This window comes from Folsomia candida, unplaced genomic scaffold (genome assembly GCF_002217175.1).
Source record: "Folsomia candida strain VU population unplaced genomic scaffold, ASM221717v1 Fcan01_Sc001, whole genome shotgun sequence".
Lineage (NCBI taxonomy): Eukaryota > Metazoa > Arthropoda > Collembola > Entomobryomorpha > Isotomidae > Folsomia > Folsomia candida.
Window position 1 is genome coordinate 10,415,408 of NW_019091193.1, and position 17,844 is coordinate 10,433,251.

At 36.6% G+C, this 17,844-nt stretch overlaps 3 protein-coding genes and 1 long non-coding RNA gene across 4 annotated transcripts; 2 read left to right on the forward strand and 2 right to left on the reverse strand.

The window, feature by feature from the left end:
- Positions 1 to 2,542: 2,542 nt before the first annotated feature.
- Positions 2,543 to 4,534, reverse strand: LOC110847152 (pleckstrin homology domain-containing family A member 3). The gene is made up of 6 exons (XM_022094025.2): positions 4,381 to 4,534; positions 4,155 to 4,308; positions 3,968 to 4,084; positions 3,732 to 3,893; positions 3,526 to 3,659; positions 2,543 to 3,435 (listed from the first exon to the last, which is right to left on the reverse strand). Exons 2-6 carry the CDS (start codon positions 4,192 to 4,194, stop codon positions 3,244 to 3,246), a joined length of 645 nt encoding a protein of 214 aa, XP_021949717.1. The 5' UTR covers positions 4,195 to 4,308; positions 4,381 to 4,534; the 3' UTR covers positions 2,543 to 3,243.
- On the forward strand, positions 3,536 to 3,956 carry LOC118434191. Its single transcript, XR_004833823.1, has 2 exons — positions 3,536 to 3,661; positions 3,766 to 3,956. It is a non-coding gene; the product is annotated as an uncharacterized LOC118434191 (long non-coding RNA).
- A 2,527-nt stretch (positions 4,535 to 7,061) lies between the features above and the next one.
- Positions 7,062 to 16,314, forward strand: LOC110847167. Its single transcript, XM_022094050.2, has 3 exons — positions 7,062 to 8,134; positions 15,419 to 15,562; positions 15,713 to 16,314. Exons 1-3 carry the CDS (start codon positions 8,074 to 8,076, stop codon positions 15,943 to 15,945), a joined length of 438 nt encoding a protein of 145 aa, XP_021949742.1. The 5' UTR covers positions 7,062 to 8,073; the 3' UTR covers positions 15,946 to 16,314.
- Positions 16,315 to 16,355: 41 nt separating this feature from the next.
- On the reverse strand, positions 16,356 to 17,743 carry LOC110847159 (protein SYS1 homolog). The gene is made up of 3 exons (XM_022094038.2): positions 17,131 to 17,743; positions 16,980 to 17,047; positions 16,356 to 16,883 (listed from the first exon to the last, which is right to left on the reverse strand). Exons 1-3 carry the CDS (start codon positions 17,290 to 17,292, stop codon positions 16,646 to 16,648), a joined length of 468 nt encoding a protein of 155 aa, XP_021949730.1. The 5' UTR covers positions 17,293 to 17,743; the 3' UTR covers positions 16,356 to 16,645.
- Positions 17,744 to 17,844: the final 101 nt, after the last annotated feature.

Genomic DNA, 17,844 nt, shown 5'->3' on the forward strand with positions numbered 1-17,844 from the left:
ACAATATCTCGAGTCATTCAGTCTACTGAAATATGTGAACCGTTGTCCTTCTTATCCAGCAACATATAATACATTTGTTAGCATGGACAGTTACAACTTTACTGAGAACATAACCAGTGGAAATAGTCACAAGTCTTGTAAATTAAACGGTTGGTCCACGGTACTTGTTCTGCATCAATTCATATGCACACATGCGGAGCAACTTTTTTCTGAAATGTCTGCTTGTCACAAACTCCAAATCTGCTGGTTCCTTGTATATTATGGAGAAAATCACCTATTTAACCCTTTAACGCGTATGATTGACGACAAGCAAATGCATTAAATCGGGGACACTATAAGTATGTTGTGGTCATGGCGCGGGAGGAGAAATTCAGGAGTTTTCAATAAAACTCGAAAAACTGAAAAATCAAAAATTTAACATTGAGTTGTATAGGGAAATATCCAAATTTTTGGGAAGAAAATCTTCAAATTTAGCATTGTGTTGGCATAGGAGAAATCCCTCAAAATTGCAACAAATTTTAGGTCGCGGAGAGAAAATGGTGAAAATCAATGACCTCCTAGAAACGACAATTGTCTTCCTTCCGCGCCATGACCACGATTTTTCAGGACGACTTTTGTCGTACTCCCCAAGGTCCTGAATTTTACTTAGTTACGTGTCTACATGTAGACACGTAACTAAGTAAAATTCAGGACCTTGGTACTCCCGAAGTAAACCATTTCTTATAAAACGACTATTGTCGTAGTTACAGTTTAAAGGGTTAATGGATAAATATATTGACAATTTTATTTTGTCTCACTTTTCCCATAACATGCAATCTTCCGTTCATAATATATACAAATAAACTAGGACATCGTATCGACACACGGAACTGGCATACAAGTATTAATGCAGAAAATCAAAACTGTACACTACATATTAGTGATATCGAGTATGGAAAATTGGAAAGCATAAAGCAGCTTTCTACAGATGCATTGTTGAAATATACTTTTCATAAGATTGTCGTTTTAAGTTGGAATGTGTGGCATCGCAGGGTCATGTGCTTTGGAAAGTCTACAGTGTAGACTCTACACTGGAGGCTTAATATCTGATTTCATATTATATTTAATTGATTGTACTTGGTTTATCATTGGCACTATCTATCATTAATAAAATGATTTGTACAATTCAGTATAAAATGTGTTACAAACCCCAATAACGATAGAAAAAAAATCAAAGTTTGCAGTGGTGTATGTGTGTTGTGTCACTGTCACTTTCTTTGTCAACATCACTTTGACATCGGGCTCTGACATTATTAGTAACAGTAACAGTATTTTTCTCAGTAAGTGTTTGTAGTAAAGTGTAGTAGTACGTATGCAGCATTTTGTTGCGGGTAGCGTTAGCTTTAATTTTTATGTTATTTTCGCCTTGTGTGGCCCCGTCGATTATGACAGTGGTCAACTGGTAAATGTCTTGCTGTGTGGCTGAAAGGTGTAGGTGGAAAGTGACCACTACTACACGACGACTGACTACTGGGTTCAGGCCAATAATAATACACAGCCATACAACAACCATTCTTTTTACTAGCACTGCCACCATCGTTGAACCAAGTTAAATTAGTTTAAAACCATATAATAATGACTTTTATTGTTGCATTCCTTCTTTTCTTGCATTCAACACCACTTCTTCCCCGGAGCGGACATATCTTCTACTTCTTCTGTCCATCCAACTCCAAAAGGATGTTAAATGTCCACTAGCCACCAAGGGCCATCCATCCGTCCATCCATCCATTCCATCCGTAATATGCTTTCTTCCCTTTTATGCTCACTTTTGACTTTAAAATTCGGCTGTCCGTGTAGCGTGGCCAATTTACAGTGTTGGAGGTGGTTAAATGAAATTGGGAAGATTTCGGGCTTATGCACATACATATATATGAAAGGTAGTTGACTTTTACTGACTGAGGAAGACTTGCATACATACATTTGTATATATACATGCAGAAAATGGACGGGAGACAAAAAAAATCAAAGGCGTGTCTCTCCCATTCACTTCACATCATTGAGGACGGATACAATTGTGTGGAGGAGCTTCTTCAGTTGAGAATGCAAACTTCTATTCATCCATTTTCGCAAGTTCAAAGTTGATGTCAGTCATGATTCAAAGATTTTGATAGGTTTGAACAGAGACCCCCCAAATGCAGACCTGCCTCCCGTCACATGATGGCATGTGCTCATCCTCTGATTTCTTGTTAATGCTGTACGAAACCACAATCTCAGCAGCTATATGTTTACATATTTACTCCTGTGGGAGAGATACATATAAAATGACACTAAAACCATCATCACAGTGTCAAATCCAATTTTATAGACCACATATCCTTTTGTCTGTCAAAATGTCTGTCATCGTTATGCGGTTGTGGTTTACAGTTGTGTGTGAAATATACACGGAATACCTTATGTACGGATTTGGTTTGCATACTTTCGAAAATTCCAGAGAGTATGAACATTTTTGTGGTAATTATAACGGTATGCCTGGTAGAATAAATTTAGATCTTGTTTCGCAATATATTTAGAAGTACATATAATCAACTTGATTTAATATTGTTTCAGCTACAAATTACCGTGCATACTTTAGTATGTAGAGTACATTTAGTATCTATATTGCACATACATCTGGTTTATTTAACTGTGCGAATTTTAGTTATTACAAATCAAAGTCTAAAAGATATATTCTACAAAAATAAAACTGGAATGTATGTATACATAGATGCATTGTCAATCAAATTTCGTTACCTACAAATAAGCACCATAAAGTATTTAAGTACATTTGTGTGATTTACATTTGTAAAAGTTTGCATATATGTCCGGACATTGTGCATAGGAGTCTACAACCTACAATGATAATGAACTAGGTATTTGGTAACACTCACTAATAAGTAAGCACTCTTAAAAATACTGACATTGAGTATGTGTTGCATTTTTTGTTATTGCTTTCGACCAAATGTAAATCTTTGGAGGAAAGTTATTGGCATAATATTAATAAGTTAAAAATGTTTTCTGTATGCTCTCTAACATGAGAATGAGACTCGTTCCAGGAAATCTGATATTAAAAAAAATACTAAAATAAACAAAACAACGTTACACCATATACTTAAATAAATCTGCATTCTGTCATCGACTTTCATTGGCAAAAACGCTTTGGTATTGGATAATGTAATGGTGTGAAGTTTAATTTAATTGTATAAAGTCACTTGGCAAAGCGCCATTTTAATTGGAATTGGAATGCACAATAGATTTAGATTTGCCCTTTGACAAATTCCCATTAGCAGAAGTTAAATGAGAAACGGGATTCCCAGCAACGTATGTAGGGTTTGCATCGGCCAGCGTCAAACACTCATCCAATGTCTTAATGAAGGTATCACATGTGGCAGAGAGGAGGTTTGTAGATTCGTCCAGTTTCTATTTAGAAAGTTACAAGTAAAAAAATCTGCATTAAATTCAGTAGTTGCACACTATTAAATATATAGTGTTCAAACATAGTCTATATACATTCACGTCAGGACCATTCTCGCCATTCGCCGCTTCTTTTATCGAATGAATTTGCTGCATCAGTAAATCGCAGTATAATCTAAGTTCTGACTTTTTTCCTTTCGCTAAATCCGAACAAGCCGAGGAGCATGATTCTGTAAGATGTGAAATCTTCATTTATTCGGCGTAGTTTCAGAATTATGTACAAGTAAAGTGCATTTATTTACCTGAAGTCTTCCTTGTTCTTATGTTTGAAACAAGACCCTGAGCCTTTGCAGATCCCAGCGCCACCAGCCACCCTGCCCTTTCACCAGGAGACCCCACTCGAACATAAATATGCTGCTCTCCAGGAATAACTATGTCTAATCTGTGAATATCTGTTTGATGCACTGAGGAAAGCAATGTAAACGATTATAATGAATAAATAAATACCAATAAAAGTTTGGAATCGCAGAGCTCTTACCATTGATGTCACAAGCGCTGACACACACACTTCCTTTGCAACCTTGATTAACTTCCTCTTCCGAGGAATAATATGACAAGATACCATCCTCTAAAATAAACCACCTGGGTTGCCAACCTAAAACAAATAATGATCAAGTAGATCTATAATTACAGAAATGACTATTTAGATTTTTATAACTGCTCACCATTCCAATAATTGGTCCACTTCAGCAAAATCCCCTTCATAGTGACATGGTCAATAGACGCAGGACGGAATTCAAGATATAATAATTTCGCTTTTTGGACATTTGATTGCTCGAAGTATGTTTGGGTAGGACGTGGATTCAGAAGACAAATATTCTACAAAAATTAACAAAGTAATTAGTCACGGAGATGGATTTCGCATTTAGTTGTAAAATAATACGAACTTACGTATGTCAAGGCAGCCACAGATTTCTTTATATATCAAACTATTTGTCCGTGGAAATTGAAAATACTAAAAGTTCAAAGTTGCACGAATGTTATTTGTAAACAGAAGAATTTGACAGATGAAGTTCCATTTCCGCTGCCACGACATCTGAGAACCGTGGCACTCACCTCGTTTTCCTCCATTTCGCTGGGGGCCTCCATCAGTCCGACAATTTCGACCATGAAAAAAGTTCTAGAGTTGACGCATTCTTGATCTTAAACCGTGATCGCGGCTGTGGAATTCATTTTCTTTAATACTTTGAAATAATAAAATATTTTGCATGTAGAAAGGAATTTTACACCATTGCACACCTTTCACCAGATATGACAAATAATGCACTTTAATATGCACTTTCACCAGCATCCGCAGGAATGAGGGGTAGAATTGTTTATTGCTAAATCAGCACCTTATTGCCTTCAAGATAATTGCAATAAAGCTCGCTTCTGCTGAGTGGGTGTAAATACATATGTGCATAGATGAAATATGCATTTAGGATTTCTTAAACTTATTTAAACTTTTTTCATGGACTTTTAAGAAATTCAAGCTAACCTCATGACTATATTATAATTCCTTAGGTTTCACAGACACAAAAGGATGCATCATCAATATTAAAAGTGCAAATACTGTATGTTTCAGCAGTTTTGAGATTGTAATTTACTGTGCCATAACAATATGCTCATCAATTTCGTTAATGATCCCGTCGTCCAGGCCTTCATATCTCAATTTGGATCCTTCAACTCTTCAGAATAATTTCCTTCGAGCTTGACATATGTATGATTTGTGTATAAAGTCAAAAATGGTTATGCAAACTTTCATGTGAATAAGTAGCAAATCATATAAGGTTTGTCAATCAATCACTTCTTTGTCATAGCGTCAGAAAAAACATCCTTTATCGTGTGGGGTATGAATTCACCTCGATCTGGATGCCAAAATTGCAAACTCGTTTAGTTCTATCTGGCCGGGTATGATATGATTAAGGTTGAAATGTCCATGAAACCTTACGTAGCATATCCTCTCAACTGGAAACGACCCTCTTCGTCCGATTGTGTCAACACAATCGCAAATCTGCAGTGTTCTCATTAAAAGGTTTCCACTAGGACCCTTCTCAACGCAGAAATTCTTCCGTTGAACTACATATGTGATGTATGAAGCCAAGCATTCAATTTTTTACCCAAATTCCATATGCTGTCAAATAATCAGTTTGGACATTTGACCTTTGCTATTTCATTACTATATTTCCCATCTATTCCATCAAATGAGATTTGATTGAAAACTTACTTGACGTAACACATACTAATTTTCTATGAGAATACATAATTACAAACATTTTGACACATTCAACGTTTCATAATTATAGTTCAAATTGTTGTACTTATAAATGGTTGAAAACGGATAAGATCAAATACTATACAGTGCATAAACATATTCATATACTGAAGAGCACTGAAAACACAAGAAAGACTCGAGGGATTTTCATTTAGGGCTTGTTTGAAAGAGAAAGCAAATGTTGAGCAGTGCAAAAGATGTTCAAATGTGTAGTTCCAGAAGCGCGTTTGATCTGCAGTTTGACATTAGCATAAAACTGAGCTTACTTTCACGACCAATTTATTTCTTCTATCTCTTTGCCCTGAGACCAAAACATCCTCTCTATTTTCTTAGTTTGAATCGTAAATGATGGTTTGCAGTATACTTGAAAGGAAGATGAAATGTACAAAAATTCATTTATCTATGAATACTTGCTTCCTTTAGTATGCACGCATTCGTAAAACCAAAGCAAAACCCCCAACTTTCATTAATTCATCAGCATATTTATCTTGCATGATTGAGAAGAATTTTGTGTTATTTAGCAGTAACTTGGATGCAGATCTCTATAAATTACTTGCCTTTATGCTGACAGGCTAATGGGGCTCATAAGCCAAATGTCCGATACATGTCCATGTGTCGCTCTTACATTTAAGCCCAATGCATTACGTATGACAATGTCGTAAACTAAACCCTTGGCCTACTGCGTAACTACATATTCATGAATACAAAAGGCAACCGTTTTAGCCCATTGCATAACTAGTAGCTATTGAACTATGTGTACACATACATATGCAGAAATTTATATTTCTAGTAACATTATATCACAGTCAACTACATACATAAGTGTATGATTAACAGCATTTTACGTAAACGCTAATTGGCCAATACAATGTTATCCCGATCGAATCTGGGTGATTTTTTTTACATCGAAGAGCAGAATAAGCTTCAACTGTGAAGAAATTCTAGGTCGAATAGTAATGGTCGTAATTGCAGGCAGGGGAAAGTAAGCTCTTCACCTTGGTCAGATTCTCCTCCATACATTTTGCTCTCCATTCCCCACTTACCTTTTGGTCTGGTTGTGAAGTACCATTCTCATCGCGGACTTTCTCCAATTCCTTCCACATGCCCAGCTCGCTAGCAGAAGCTCCACCACGACTGCATAATCAACTATGGGATTCAGTCAGGGCACTCTTCTCTTTCAGTGCTTTTGCATTCTGTCTTTCTCGTCTTCCTGTCTTTCTCTCTCTCTGCATCCCGTATGGATCTGTGGGCTCTGAGGAGGACACAAAAGTTGGTAAAGGGCTCTGTTCCCACGAAACCAGTAGCTCTGCAGTAGAGCATGACTCCTTTCTCCAATCAATCCTGCTGCTGCTGCTGCTTCTGGGGAACTACAATGGCCTGTGCTGTTGCTCTCTCTCCTCAGTCTCAGTTTCGCCTCCTCATTCCAAGCACTTTCTCTCTCCTTTCTCCTCACCTTGCCTCACTTTACGTACGCACTCAAATTCCAGCTTAATTTTAAATTGAGGCGCATAAACTTTGCAATTAGTTTCGGATCTCTTGGGATTATATGGTAGCTCGTAATAATAATAATATTATTATTCGCAGGGGAATTTACATTAATTGGTGGCCATAATTTCATACCTCCGAAAGCATAATATATGCAGCCAGGTGAAAACTGTGAAAGTAATCTGATGTGCTCAAACAACCCATTCACACAATCATTACGGATTCAGGCAACGAAATCAATAAACTCTTTAGTAAACAAAATCATCCCATTTCATTCACTCACCAAAACTAAACCAAAAGCAAGGAGTTAGTGGAGTATCTACTAAAATCCTTCTCTGTTACTATTGTTGCCACTATTCCGCTTTCTCTACAAGTCAGGGACTTATTCAGACAAGCATCATTACCATAAGTTCATGTTCTCAATACTATTTAGCTATAACGGTTTGCGTAATTCGATCCTTTGTTGAATTGCAGATACAAACCATGCACGTAAGTAGGTTTACACTCTTCCTAATCGTTTAATTACCCTGTTCCTCCGCAGAAAATCCTTATTCTGACCAATAACCAGTCCACATTTCATTTTGGTATAGAAAGGATATGCGAAACATATTAAATAAGACTTTGTCTCATCATACGTATTAGGTTTCTGCGTCTCAAAAGCCAACAACCAAATAGTAATCGACGAACAAATAATTTCTTCCTTCATTTTTCCTACTTTTCCCCAACGGTAGAAAAATTCTACAAGGAAGTCAACCAAGCTGAGAACATCCCCAGGAGGAAAATAGCAGAATTGAAAGAAAAGACAGCGATCTTTGGGAAGCTCAATCGAGTCTCTATCAATCAAAATGAAGGATATTTTGATCTACAGCTGCTTCTTCTCACAAATATTTCTTCTGGTCAAGGCAGGTACGTATGATTTTTCGGGTGAGATAATGGATTTTCTTGGCTTTCTTTTCTGGCACAATTGGAATGATACCCACAGACACATTTTTGTAATGCTTACGCTAATGGTTGAACGTGCAGACATTGGCAGCTGCGTCATCTCGGATCGTCAGGTACATGTATGTAATACATAAGCATTTGATCATCACCTACTCAAACTCTGACAAGGACCCAGACTTTTTTTTATTTATCTTGAACTTTTTTTAAACAATTCCCTAAAGCTTGTCAAAAACTTACAGAGTTGAATTTTCATCGAACATGTGAAGCGGCTAATGTTATTTTCTTGGTATGCAAAAAAAACAAGCAAATTGAACGTGTATATGTTGGGAAAGAATGTATAAAAAGACCAAGTTAACAAAACGGCCAATTTAAACAGATCCATTTACTGCATAACATGTCTGCAATTCTCTCTTCCCGAGTCCATTTGGACAATTTGTTAAACTGCCAGCTGAACATACAATATCATTTTGTTGAAGAAGAAAATGAACTGCGTCCATTACATTAAACACAACTTTCTCTTCTCTCTGCTTGCGTAAACTGGGGCAGAATAAGTGCCGTGAAGTGCTGAATCTGTTACTATCCCTCGAGTGTTTCGTTCTGTTTTCTGACTTTCTGCATGGATGCCGTTTATTTTGCCTATACATTTATTCAAGTACATAAATTTATTCACATATTTGTACAAGATGTAGTTCAATAAAGTCTTTGAAAGTCCAATCTTTAATCTATGTATGTATGCAAAGCAGGATAAAATAATTAGTTCATAAGTAATAATACTATGTGAAAATAATATCTAAATCCGGATCGACATGAACATGACATGATATTTAAATGCTGTAACATTACGAAATTTACTTTAATTAATTCACGTGATTAAACATGCTGGTGGGTCTAGAATTCATTGTTTGCGAGTCATTCCGCACGAGTTACCCCATTATCTCGCACTCATGAGTTCTCTCAAACTACATAGTTTTGCAAAATGTTCAATCTGTTGGTTCTTTCTAGGATTTCATTTCTTGAGGCCAAGGAGAATTGTATGATATATTCTTTATGCTATTTGGACGGTGTTTTGGCACGTTTTCTGTATGAATTTTGTTGGCGACACTTATTTGTTAACTCGTTGTTTTGATACTATAATTGTTTCTTTTGATTTCATCACGTCACTGTCGTAATTAATAAACAATTACTCGACATAATTCAACCTAATAGTGTAATAATAAATGGAATTATGATATTTTTAGCATGACATATCGCCTGGCTTAAGTACGACATGATTATTTAGCGTTAAAGATAAAACGAGATAAAACGACCTCTTTATTCAAACAACTTTCTCCATCTCCACATTTTCGTCGTTTCTTCCCTGCTGATCTCCAAGCTTAGCAAATGAGTAGCACATAATTCTTGCAAATTAAGTGTTATCTAAGCGGAATAATTCGCATGTTCTTAAAGTCGTAGCATCGTTATCATTTGGGCAGGCAATACAATCTCTCATAAAAGTTGAGGCGCATTTCGTATGCATATTCGTGTTCTCACAGAGAATTTCACCAGTGAATGTACTTATGTACATACTTCTTGTCGAGACAATATATTGAATTTACTACACTACAGAATCCTTCCTTTTTCGTGTATGTATCATAAAAGCCAAGTGAAATTGGCTACACAAAACCTATTTCCAACTCATAAATTTTTGTACTTTGAATTTAGCATTATCTTTATGATACTTTACTGCATCAGCTCAGCTCGCTGTTCTTCAAAGGCTGTTTATTAAGAAGGAGAAAATAAATAAAATATTCATGCTTTCTCCGCCGTTGAAAACACATCGGTATCCGTAAGCCCTTGTCATGGAGAACTTGAAGAATATGTAAGTACATGCATACCTCTACCTCTGCGCATACATGTACATATATACATATAGTGTATGTATACATATATATGCATACAATGTAAGGAGAGACTAAATATATAGCAGCCAACAAAACAATATGGGCTCAAAGCTTCCATCTTATTTGATATTTGTTATTCAATTGGGACAGAAATCACTTCATCAGTCCAGTCTTGCAGAAAGTCGTCTCGTCGCAGAATGGAATCTTCTTTGTGACACAACTTTGAACCACGCTGATCACTTTATTCACCTTGGACGTCAGAGTTTGGGGAAAGCATTGTGTGAACTCTCAGCATTAATTAACTAACGAGCCCGAAAATAGAAAACCAGCTTTTGGTAGCGGAAGATATGTGGCGAGGCTTACAATTAGAACTGCTTTTACGTGCCTTTCGAAACGTGTCTGTTGATGTGTGACATGAGCCAAAGTCAGAGTTAATTGACAACTTGATAAGAAGGGGTGAAATATATATGTAAGGTATTCTGGTGACGTATTCTTGTGGGAGAATTTTCTGACATGGTCCACATTTTTGGGTAAATCAAAGATCCTTTGTGAAATTACAACTGCGGACATATCGGTCATGTGGTCATATTTATATATGTACGTACGTATGTGTGCTTGTTTTGCTCAATATTTGAAAAGAAGAATGACATTCATCTTCAAACAGATCTATTACGAGATATAGCTATTCCATTGCTCATGACATGACGGTCAGAGAAACAGATAATGAAAATGAAACGGCTCTAAACACGAACATGCTTCGAGCACGAACTTGATAATTTTCTCTTTTCTTTTTAAGAAAGCCAACACGTAGATCAAGATATGAGAACGGACCAGCTAGAGATCATTATCTTATATAGCAGCATTTATAGCATTCTTTGTCCACAATATTTGACGAGTCTTAATATCTTCAGATTACGCGTATCTGCTGCCAAACCACGGAAATCCTTTCCCTCAGTGCCAAAGCGTAGCAATCCTCTCAATGCCTCATCCGACTGGCTTATAATGCATCTCTCTGAAAGAAAGTTTATTACAGATTCCGTCCGCCTCCTCCCATTCCGATATTCTTAATACGAGAATTTCCCTTTAGCCTTGTTTCATACATGTACATGTACATATACACCATTGATAGTGTATATACATACATACGTATATGTAAGATCCTGCTTTATGCCATCCACTCAGAAAAATCTCTGAGCGGATTTATGTATTACTAAAGTAATATGTATAAATCTGTCGAATGAAATATGAAAAAGTAAAGTATAGATAAATGTAAATAGACTCATACACATACGTATAGTCAGGTTCTCCTACCTGTTTCACATTATGGAACATGGCATGCAGATTTTCACACAAAGGTCTACATCGAAATTTTTCTGCAAACCAATGAAGTGATAAATTTGTTTTCCACGACGTGACTTTTTGTTCACTGACATGGGTCAAATGGCCACAACGAGATTTTGAAAACAAGTTTTCAACTTTTTTTTACTCTTCGTTCCACCTCTTTCTTTCGCTAACTTTTACATCCATATATTTTATGACTGCAAAGTTTATTTCTTGTCAAGTTATATACATACAGAATATGTACATAAATGTGCTGCAAGGTTCACTATTTCTCAAGAAAGTTTGACAACAAATATGTAATCATTTAAAATTTATTTTTGTGTCGATGATTTAGGCTTACACAATATTATGTGTTTGACATACTTGTTTTTTCCCTTGACTTTCGACACCACTGATTTTATGAAAAAAATAAATACTTTATTTGTAACTTGATGATTTGTCACAAATATAAACGGACCAAAAACAATAACGTTACTAAAATATTTATACTAAAAGTCAAGCAGTCGTGAAACATTCACAGGTACATAAATATCCAGGTACGTTATGTAACCAGAAGTTCATGTAACCCACAAAGTAACCTTATATTAACAGAAATCAAAGACTCGTTTGTATAATGATGTGATGGAAATGGAAATACGATGTAATGTTCTTTCTGGCAGATGAAAAACTTTTTGTGTAAGCCGAAATTCATTTTCCTGTGCGGAAATGAGTTTTCATAAGAATGTGACTGGAATCTAAAGTTTGCTTACTTTGTTTACTCTTGTGCCTTGACTTGAGTAATCATGAAATGTCAAATCAAGTTGGGACTTCCTGAAATTTTATCCTGGGCATCCTCTTTTGCTCGATATGCTCACATGTATTCAAGGGGAAATATATTATATGGTATAAAAGCCTCCTAATTTTTCACACAACTTGAAACTTTTTTGGTACAGTTTAGAAACACTTAATACAACTATTTTATAGTGTAATTGAAGTCACTTTCAATGTCGTCAGATCTTAAAATAAATGTAATTTTTTATATCTTTTTTAAGGAAATGTACACAAAAGAAAGATACATACAATAAAATAGGAACTAGAAGCTGAATGCCGATACGCCAAATATAAACGCATTTAGTTTATATGACTTGTATTTCCATTTGCCCAAGTAAGTAGACGCTGGGGTTTGACAAAATTCGAGCAGTAAAAGTGTTTATTCGCAAACAGTCGCCTCGCGGACAATATACGCTTATCGTCAATCGTAGTGACTGGATCTCTTTTTATTTCCACACTCGGTTGAACCAAGTCTAGCAGAAAGAGTATCCAAGTTCCAGGCAACTTGGGACTTGCATTGCTGGATGAGCTTGGTTGCCACTACTAAACCGTGATAAATAAGAAGAGAAAGTCAAAAGTACTCTGACTTGTCTCCTTCGAGAACCAAGTTTTACTTCCATTGTGTAAAGAGAGCTAAAGTCTAATCGAATCACTGAATGCCACCAAACAGCAACAATTTTACTTCTTGGCTCTAATAGTAAATAACCAGTGAAGTGTGCAATAGTGGGAGAAGCAGTCCCCACTCCACTGCGAATTACAGCATAAATGAGTTATTTTTGAACACCATCAAGATATTATATGTACATGCCACATGGTTCGATTTCCAGATGTGACACCAAGTTAAACATTGAATAATTGAGATTGAAGAACTGCAAGTCAAATAGCGAGCCTGTAGAGCATGATGGGAAATGGAATACTTATTATGGTATCTCCGTCATCCGTCGTGAATGAAGAGTATGGGCAGTGAAAGGATAGACGATAGCGAGATTTTCATCTTTTCCTTCTGTCAAGTGAAGCATTCATGTAGCTTTCTCTTGAGAAATGTCGTCGATACTTGCAGCCATCCATATCAAAATATATACATCACACATAAAAGAATCTGAAATTTCACTGAACTTTAAGTTCAGTCATGAATTCTAAATTCATCCTCCTTCCGGGAATTTCGATATGCATAGCGGGAGAAAGCAGAAAATGTTACTTTCAGACCGAGATACATATACATTTCTCTGAAATATGTACGATTGTACATGATCTCTTTATTTATTTGTGTATCTTGAGAACCAATTCTGTATAAATTATAGTCTATATTCGCTTTCAAGGTTAGTTTTTACAGGTAGGAAATGAAAGTTTTGTTAGGTTAGTTTTGAAGTGACGTGTTGAAGTGAATATGTATGCACATTAGGTCAAATTCATTTAAAGTTTTTCTCATATCAAATTCTGAGCTTTCTCCAGGGTTATGCTCTGTCATGTTTTGTATGGTGGATGCCTTATAAAAGCATATTGTTAAATACAGTGTTGTGTTTACAAACACGAGAAACTATATGTATATATGTTATACATATGTAATGTGTACCGTGATTTTAGTCTTTAAAAGGTTAATTTCCTTTGAAATGTTTGAGTTTGTAGCCAAACTGGATCCCACGGGATGCTTGCATTCATTCCCTGTAGCTCCACATTGATACATATGTACACAAGTAATCATTAGACCAAATTTAATGCTTTTTGTTTTAAGAAACCCTTTACAAAGTGTGAAACTATGGTGCATATGGAGCTCGCATACGCACCACTAAACATTCCAAGAGTAATAACTTGCCTGGTAAATACGATGCTGCATTAGTTGTATAAGGCCTCATTATTGTATAATAATCAAAGTCTCTACATTTATCTTTAGCTAATACACAATTACTTAACTGCACACAACTGATCTTTTATTGTATATCACACGTACTTATGTACGTAATGAACTAACTGCGTAGTGTTACTTGTGTTATCCATTATGAAATTTCATCCAGCCAGAGGGATGATTTTGGTAAAATAAGGTGATGTCACCTTATTTTGTTACGTAGGAAAAAGTCCCCATCGTCAGGTCCATTTTGGCTTCTGCAGAATTCTACTAACTCCGAATTCATGCATGATGTGGATCTCGAAGTGCAAAGAACTTTTCCATTATTCTCCTTAATCCTTCCAACTTTTCATGATGCCAGCAAGATGGAGAGGGTTGAATTAGAGCACCCGAACACGGTAGATAAAGGAGGGGATAAGAAGGCTGCTGCAGGGAATGTCCTAATGATTACGGCGATTTCTTTCATACGCCAAGCCACCACTACGAAGTCAGTCACGAAGCATTATTGTTCATCCAATGCGACTTTCTCCTCTCCTCGTGCCTGGGCAGCAGTATGTACAAATGTATTTACGTATATGTGCATGTAGCAAAAGTGAGCAGACAGCTTTGCTTTCCTCTTCCTGTTGATCGCAATTCTCACTTTCCTTCCCGGGGGCCGTTGTCCGTGAACGTATGGCTACTTCCCAATGAGTCTTCTAAATGAAATTCCCAACTGAAGCTATCTGGTTATGAGAAGGATTTGGCAAAGTGGCTGGCATAATGCCCGTAATCCTGGCTCAATATGGGATTAAAAGCAGCCCATCACATTTATTCCCACCTGTCCAAATTCTTTTAATTTCGAGACGCACACACACACCGTTTCGGGAGAGCCTGGAGGAGCCAACTGCCAATAAATTCTGTCCATTATGGTACCCATCCTGTCACATCATTTACATTTTAACAACCATATCATGGATGATTTCAACGGCCACGCCACATCCAAATTCAAATGCATGCCTACGTGGCAGAGGGTACTTTCCTTCCTTTCCACAACTACCCCAAAGGAAGGTAATGAGCGAAAGTGAAACATGGCACTTTCCATAATTTGATTTAGAGATTCCAGCAGATTCTGTGGTTTGGTCTCATGACGGACCTGTATGTTCTCGTGAAACCTTGTGGGTGGAATCTCACTCGTTCATTAATCTCATCGCACCGATTTACACAACTTTGTTCATTGTTCAGCCTCCTTAGGGAACATTCTTGCTGTTGTAACCGGCCAGAACAAAAAGTTGTACACATGCATTGTACAATATCCTTTCTTAATAACTCTATGTATGTATTGCATGAAAATCGTGCTACACTTGGAGTAATGGAAACATTTTCTAATTTTTGCAGGGAGGACAGTCAACAACACGCTTAAGTGTTATCAGTGCGACACATTTGGCAAGAATCCTGGCGCCATTTGCCCGGAAGAAGACCTCAAAACATGTCCAAATAATATCGCGGCGGACCGTTGCTTAACTCGAGTTACCAAAAATGGTATACACAATAATACACAAGAACAACTATTACTAGTCTGAAAACTTATCCTTATCCTAAAGTTGTCAGACAGCATTAATAGTTGTATTTTTGTCAAGTGAAAGTATCCCATTATACTCGCTTAAACCGTTTCTTTGTTTCATTTCACAGCAACTGGATACTACGTCGTCAGGAAATGTGCATTGGCTCCATGTGAGCTTCCTGACGGTTTAAGTTCTTCCCTCTTTAAACTGTCCTCGAACTGTGACCGGGATCGAGATGAGTTTACGTGTTACACTTGTTGCGTTTTTGATGGGTGTAACTTGAATTCTGCAATTAGAATGGGTTATTTGCACTGGTCTGTCCTCCTAATCACTATGTCTGCACTGATGATCCTCAAATAGACCTGCTCTATATATTATTATAGGAAATTCACATTTTGAAATATTTCGTCTCAACAGCTCTGTAAATTTGTTCAACACGAAAATAGTAAATTTCTATCTAAGATTGCAAAATATACAGTATTAAGTATTAGATGTAACAACCTGCATCTGCGTCTGCACAAAACCTTGATCTTGACTAGTTATAGCTTATCGAGTAACATTTACAAGAGACAAACTCAATACTTGTTAAAGTTTTTAAAATCGTTTACCCTCTTGTTAAATGAATTATTATTTGTAGGTCGCTACCAGCAAGTTACTAAAACTTCGCTAGGATGTTAAATGACAAGAAACGGTACACAATTGAATTGGAAAACCAAGCACTATGTATAATATTTGAATATGTTCTCATGTTTGCATCAAAGTACATGGGAGTGCGTCTCTTAAGTTTTTATCTCTATTATCCTCTATCTCATATTTATATACATATGGAAATACAACAAGAGTTTATGATTGGGTTGGTATTATATATATTGAACTAAAAAAATACGGCATAGGACATATTAGTAGTGTATTAAAGTAATTAAGTCTTATTTCATATTTTCTGAGTATTGATCACTGTATATAAATACTTCACTGATCTTATCAATAATAAATACAGCTTAGTAATTGACCATCTCATTTGACTACTACATATTTACGCTACATACATGCGTGGATACTATTACAACTCCACTTTTGATCCTAGTAATGGAATATCTTTGAGTTCCGTTCGAAGACACAAAAATTCGCCACAAACGCACATAACAGTTACTCCAGCTATGGTCAGAAGCCACCAGGACAGCGACGATGGGAAAGATCCGTTGTACAAGGATGACAACAGCAAGTGAATCAGGTAACACGTTACAGAAAAATCAAGACACTGCTTTGTCCTTTTTACAACCCTCCATAACCCCACGGATCTGAAACAATACACTAATTATTAGTATTCCATGCCAAAATATTCTACCTCAAACTATGGACTGTGGAACCGGATTGATGTATATTCATTCACGTACCCTGCCAGAGCATTCAGCACGTAGCAAACGACAGTCAAGATTCCAGCGCGGTCACCAAAATTGACGGCCTAAAAATCAATCATATGCTTTACTACTATGTTATAGAACGCTATATTTAATAAAGACGATCGATTATCCACCCTCTACTAACCTTGTGACTAAAAACGTTGAAAAGATTGACGTCTATTCCTGTTCCTAACGCTGTCAGGATAAGTAAGGCTCCAAATGTGAAGTAGAAGCAAGACTGAATGCACACAATTTGGGAAAGGATTAGCGCAGGGTCCCAAACTGTGACTCTGAAGTGACCACTCATTCGAAACAGATTTTCTCCTCCTCCAACATAACGTTCTTCTTTAAAATGTAGTCAGTCCTTTCCTCCGCCATCAAACACTTTATCGATATCGATAAGCACAATGTCTCTTAATTTTCATCGTAAACTATATACTTTTCCTTAAGTATTATCTATTATTCACTATTAAAATGTATAATGTTCATGTTTATGACCTTTGTAGATTTATTTTGTTTGTTTAAAGTTTGAAGTCTCCTCCTACCCGACGTTTCACTAAACCCCAAAAATCGTCTCATTTACCAAGACTCGTATGAAGTGAGTATCAAAAAGTGTCGATGTTCTTATGACATTTTGATATTGTGACAGTTTGACGAATGCATGATAAGCTAGAAAAGGATGTTGATAGACAACAACTTTGCACTATTTCTCATAAAACTGGATGTCCAGTTAGTGGAGAGTCACGAGTAATTTCCAAATTCTCCAGCCAGCCGACAAACCGAATGATGCTGTGCATCCGGTTTTGTCGGAAAGTATAAAGACAGCTGACTCTCACCATGGCTCTGGACTTTCCAAACG

What these genes read in the sequence shown, in the direction of transcription:
- LOC110847159 (XM_022094038.2), bottom strand. Translation starts at nt 17,292, where the DNA reads ATGAGTGGTCACTTCAGAGTCACAGTTTGGGACCCTGCGCTAATCCTT. An exon ending in TCAACGTTTTTAGTCACAAG is followed by an intron (nt 17,048 to 17,130) that starts GTTAGTAGAGGG and finishes ATTGATTTTTAG; the next exon opens with GCCGTCAATTTTGGTGACCG. An exon ending in GTGCTGAATGCTCTGGCAGG is followed by an intron (nt 16,884 to 16,979) that starts GTACGTGAATGA and finishes GTATTGTTTCAG; the next exon opens with ATCCGTGGGGTTATGGAGGG.
- LOC110847152 (XM_022094025.2), bottom strand. Translation starts at nt 4,194, where the DNA reads ATGAAGGGGATTTTGCTGAAGTGGACCAATTATTGGAATG. An exon ending in CAGCGCTTGTGACATCAATG is followed by an intron (nt 3,894 to 3,967) that starts GTAAGAGCTCTG and finishes TGCTTTCCTCAG; the next exon opens with TGCATCAAACAGATATTCAC. An exon ending in AAGAACAAGGAAGACTTCAG is followed by an intron (nt 3,660 to 3,731) that starts GTAAATAAATGC and finishes CACATCTTACAG; the next exon opens with AATCATGCTCCTCGGCTTGT.
- LOC110847167 (XM_022094050.2), top strand. Translation starts at nt 8,074, where the DNA reads ATGAAGGATATTTTGATCTACAGCTGCTTCTTCTCACAAATATTTCTT. An exon ending in ATTTCTTCTGGTCAAGGCAG is followed by an intron (nt 8,135 to 15,418) that starts GTACGTATGATT and finishes TAATTTTTGCAG; the next exon opens with GGAGGACAGTCAACAACACG. An exon ending in AACTCGAGTTACCAAAAATG is followed by an intron (nt 15,563 to 15,712) that starts GTATACACAATA and finishes TTCATTTCACAG; the next exon opens with CAACTGGATACTACGTCGTC.